The sequence below is a fragment of the Physcomitrium patens genome, chromosome 13, assembly GCF_059467195.1.
Source record: "Physcomitrium patens ecotype Gransden chromosome 13, ASM5946719v1, whole genome shotgun sequence".
In the NCBI taxonomy this organism is placed as follows: domain Eukaryota; kingdom Viridiplantae; phylum Streptophyta; class Bryopsida; order Funariales; family Funariaceae; genus Physcomitrium; species Physcomitrium patens.
The window spans coordinates 17,392,795-17,397,424 of NC_143422.1; the positions used below are offsets into that span (position 1 = coordinate 17,392,795).

Here is a 4,630-nt window from a genome sequence, read left to right on the forward strand (position 1 = left end):
TCTATTGCACCTTTTGAAGCACTTACTTCAATACTACTCAACAAAATAATATATTAAAGGCTTCTTAAAGGAATATTAATTAAAATAAATATATTAAGAATTTTTTCTACAAGGGTAATTTAATAGTTTTGTTTGTATTTAAAAAGATATGGTGGAACTTAAAATCCTTCAAAACAATTTAAAAAAGAATAAAAAAAATAACTGAAAAATTAGAAGATTAGACATTGCTACTATAGATTTGGAGTTTATAGATTATTGCTAAAACAACCATAGATTTATAGTTACAATCTACTTTTACCTTCATCTATTGTTAAAGTTTTGTGCAAGGCAAAGAAGAAAGAAAAAAGACAAAACTTTTGGGAGAGGCAAAGATGAAAATATATTATTGTGAAAAAAGTAAAAGTAAAAAAGAAGAGAAAGAAAGAAAAAAAGAAGAAAAGACATAGACTTCTATTTGTCACGTTTCTGTTTTCTTTTTGTCATATTTGTTTTTGAAATTTCATAACAACATTATGAGATATATGATTTCATGTTCATCAATACTCTATCATCTAAACTTTATATGCAGTCACATATACCTTTAAATAAGGGTTTGTATTTACAACGTGAATTTTATTTGAAAGTACATGAATAAACTACATTATAAAATTGAATAATAAGTAAATAAATAAATAAAAGCAAGTTAGTGTCAATCAATCATACAAATAGTATTATAATATATATATATATATCTATATATATATATACAGGGACATTTTCTTACATGTCAGATGGCGTTTACATTTACAACTTACAGGATGGCCAAAACATCCACAAACACTGAATGGAGAAACAAAGCTGGAAGCTTCTGGAAGGAGAAACACATACACATGAGGAATGAAGAAAGGAGGGGGGTTAGGCCCACAAGGGTCATGTGAGAGTCACTTTCTAATGAGGACTTCACCTCAAGTCATGAAAATCAGGTCCTACTTTAAGCATCAAAGGGTAGACCTTAGGATGAAGGGAGCAATCCTTTGTTGACCTCTGAGCCATCCACGGTCAAAAGCAGCCATTCAAACGAGGTGGGTGCACGTAATAGTGGCAGTCTAAACGGGATTAGATTCACTAATCTAGTTTAGGAAGCCACTAAATGAACGGATATTGGATGTGTGAGCGCATTCATCCACGAGGGGGAGTGAATGCTTGAAGTCTTCTTCGTCCCTGCTGGCTCAAGTGTGTATGTGTGGCTGAGTTTGTGAATTTGCTTTGCTGCTCGCGGAATGGCTTCCATGGCCGCACGCTGCGCTTCTTCGGCCCTGCTCGGGGCGCTGGAGCCTCTGCCCACGGCGGCTGCGTCTTCTCTCGCTGTTTCGAAAGGTGTTTCTGCCGTTTTTCCAGCCAAGAAAGGGCTGGAATTGGCCTCAGGGGCGGTATTAAGAGGTGCGAGCAGCGCTCGAAGTGCTGTATGGAGCGCGGAGAGTAGAGCGGCCGGGGTTTGCAAGGTGTTCAAGGGAGTGAGGGCGAGTGGTGCTGGAGTGATGGAGAGCGCGCCTCCTGCCACGCGCGAGGATCCTGTCATCGTGAATGTGGACCTCGGTGACCGAAGTTACCCTATCTACATCGGCGCGGGTTTGCTCGACCGGTCTGAGCTTCTCCAGAAGCACGTCAAAGGCAAGAAGGTTAGATAATTCCGGTTCAACTTCTTTCCTTTAGTATTTTCCGTCCTTTGTGTGTTGCGTGCCTACAGCCTGATGGGTGATTTGTTTCTCCATTTGGGGATTGATAGAGTATCTGAGATTATTAGGGGTGTATTGTTACCCATTTTTGTTGCTAAGGTGCCCCGTTATACAGTCCTAGCTATATTTTCACTATGCTCTCTGTTAATTCCTTTTTGGCAATTATCAAGTTAAGCCCTAAAATGGGCTAGGCTGGTTGCAAACTGGATCATGGTGCTCATTTTGCAGCTTTTCTTGTATTTATCATTCTCGTGCATTAGCTGCAAAAATAATAATGATAATCAATCAATCAATCAATCAAAATAAAATCTAGTTTCTTTCAGAGGCGATAGAGCAATCTTTAAGATCTATCAGATTCTCGTCTGCTTGGCTCTGGCGCCGAGGGACAAGTAACGAGCATTTTAGAATGTTATGTGTTTGCACTTGTACTGGTTCGAAGTTCTAAGAGCATGTTGAATACTTCTGGACAGCCTGGCCTTTGATCTCTCATACCGCCGAAGTGCGTTGCAGGTACTGATTGTGACAAATGAGACTGTTGCCCCAATCTATTTAGACAGGACGATCGCAGCGTTGAAACATGGAGGCTTCGATGTGGAGATTGAAAGTGTGATACTTCCAGATGGAGAAAAATACAAGGATCTTCCAACGCTGATGAAGGTTTACGACAAGGCCATTGAGACACGGATGGACAGGCGGTGCACTTTTGTTGCATTGGGAGGTGGAGTAATCGGGGACATGTGTGGTTATGCTGCTGCTTCTTATCTTCGTGGTGTCAATTTTATCCAGATTCCTACGACCCTCATGGCACAGGTTGAATCATGATTTCCTTTAACCCCGAACGTATGTTTCTTCCAGTATATGATAACTTTTTGCTCTTGCAACCTTGTATTTTTCAGCGTCGAGATTCTAGAATTGCAATACTTATCGAACTGTAGATAGTAGTGACCTGGTTCTGCAAAGTCTTGCATCCACTGCTGGAGAGAGACATGACTTCGTTGCGGGTGGATTGTGCAGGTAGATTCTTCTGTTGGTGGAAAGACTGGTGTCAACCATCCACTTGGAAAGAATATGATAGGGGCTTTCTATCAACCTCAGTGTGTCCTTGTGGACACCGACACCCTCAACACGCTTCCTGATAGAGAGCTTGCCTCTGGCATTGCTGAGGTTACCAAATACGGACTTATCCGCGATGCTGAATTCTTTGAATGGCAAGAGGAGAACATGGAAGCATTGCTAAGCCGCGACCCCAAGGCTCTCGCATTTGCAGTAAAGAGGTCCTGTGAGAACAAGGCAGAAGTGGTAACCCTGGACGAGAGAGAAGGTGGGCTTCGGGCAACCTTGAATCTTGGACATACATTTGGGCACGCAATTGAGGCAGGTATTGGTTACGGTGGTTGGTTACATGGTGAGGCGGTAGCAGCTGGGACTGTCATGGCTGCTGACATGTCCTTGAGACTCGGCTGGATCGATGAGACCCTGTTCAACCGAATTGTCAATCTGTTAAAGCGTGCGAACGTTCCTATTTCTCCTCCGGAGTCTATGGATGTGCAGACTTTTAAAACAATTATGGCTGTTGATAAAAAGGTTGCTGATGGCTTGTTGAGGCTCATTCTCCTGAAGGGACCTCTTGGTAACTGTGTGTTTACTGGGGAATATGATCGGAAAGCTCTCGACGAGACCTTGGAAGAGTTCTGCAAATCCTAGACGACGAGCAATTTTCTTCCAGTCTCATTCTTCAATGCTATGAGCAGTTCAGTCTTCCCAGTTGTAGTTTTGTAGTGCAGCACTTGTAATTCGTAGTGAATTCGCAGTGAGCGGAAGAGTGCTCTAAACTTCTCCACAAGTCATTTATGCGTGTAGTATACCTTGAGTTAACTTCAGCCGGAAAACCTACCAGGGACTTTGTTTCTATCTTTATTTTTAACTCCTAATCACCTAAAGCCCATTGCTGTAATGTGGTCACGTAGAGGATTGTACTCGTCAGGGTCGACTTCGCTAGGATTAAAGACCGTTGACGACCAATTTTGGGTCAAGACTTGTCACACTCTGACAGTTTAATTTCATGCACTCAGCGTTTGTGGAACAGTATGCTTCAGATGTTGACGGCATTTTCTACTTGTTTCTGACCTTGCACAATGCCAGTAGCTTGAAACACTTCTGGTACACTGTTGACTGAGCTATGCAGAGCCCTCAATGGTTGTGGGAAATGCTCAGTTTTTTCGAAGAATGTTTTTTTCTTTTTTCTTTTTCTTTTTCTTTCATTTTTATTTATTCCTCCCTTGCTTCATTAAATTTAATCTCATGATCAATAAGAAATGTTTGTATATATATATATATATATGTATGTATGTATTTGCGTGTGCATATGATTTGAATGAACATGATCAAGAGGAGATTCATGCATTAAAAATGTTATAAAATCATAAAATATGGAAAAGCCATACGGGCTGTGGTAAGTGTAATTTAATTATTGGGAGAAATTATAATGCGTACCTTAGGGAATTTGAAGCTGAACTTGAAATCAAATCTGAAATCTGTTGCATTGAAAATCCAAATTTGAAACAAATCTTAATTCCTTAATTCTGTTTATCTCATTATAAACAATCAATTGAAATTATACTTAAAGTGCTTGTATGAAAGCAATTTCTTCTCATTCAATTTGATCTTCAAAGTATTCCATTTCATTTTCTGTGCTCAATTGCTTACCAAAAGATATGATTTGAAACAAATTAATTGGTTAAATATGCAAAATATATATGCAGCAAATATAATCTGTTACCTTGGATTTCAAAATGAGTTATTAGTTGTGTAGTGTTGAATTAATCATCATTGTTCTCACCAAGATTCTACAACAAAAACTATTAAAAATTTTGAGAGTTGAAAGCATTAAAAAATATTTCAATTAAAAAAACACA

General features: G+C 39.6%; 1 protein-coding gene across 1 annotated transcript; it reads left to right on the plus strand.

Moving 5' to 3' along the window:
* The first annotated feature begins 1,225 nt into the window (after positions 1 to 1,225).
* On the plus strand, positions 1,226 to 3,798 carry LOC112290599 (3-dehydroquinate synthase, chloroplastic). Its single transcript, XM_024537048.3, has 3 exons — positions 1,226 to 1,658; positions 2,226 to 2,525; positions 2,730 to 3,798. Exons 1-3 carry the CDS (start codon positions 1,260 to 1,262, stop codon positions 3,417 to 3,419), a joined length of 1,389 nt encoding a protein of 462 aa, XP_024392816.1. The 5' UTR covers positions 1,226 to 1,259; the 3' UTR covers positions 3,420 to 3,798.
* The last annotated feature ends 832 nt before the right edge of the window (positions 3,799 to 4,630 follow it).

Bases quoted from the DNA above. Each gene is read 5' to 3' on its own strand.
- LOC112290599 (XM_024537048.3), top strand. From the start codon at position 1,260: ATGGCTTCCATGGCCGCACGCTGCGCTTCTTCGGCCCTGCTCGGGGCG. The intron at 1,659-2,225 runs GTTAGATAATTC...AGTGCGTTGCAG, and splicing joins AGCACGTCAAAGGCAAGAAG to GTACTGATTGTGACAAATGA. The intron at 2,526-2,729 runs GTTGAATCATGA...TGGATTGTGCAG, and splicing joins CTACGACCCTCATGGCACAG to GTAGATTCTTCTGTTGGTGG.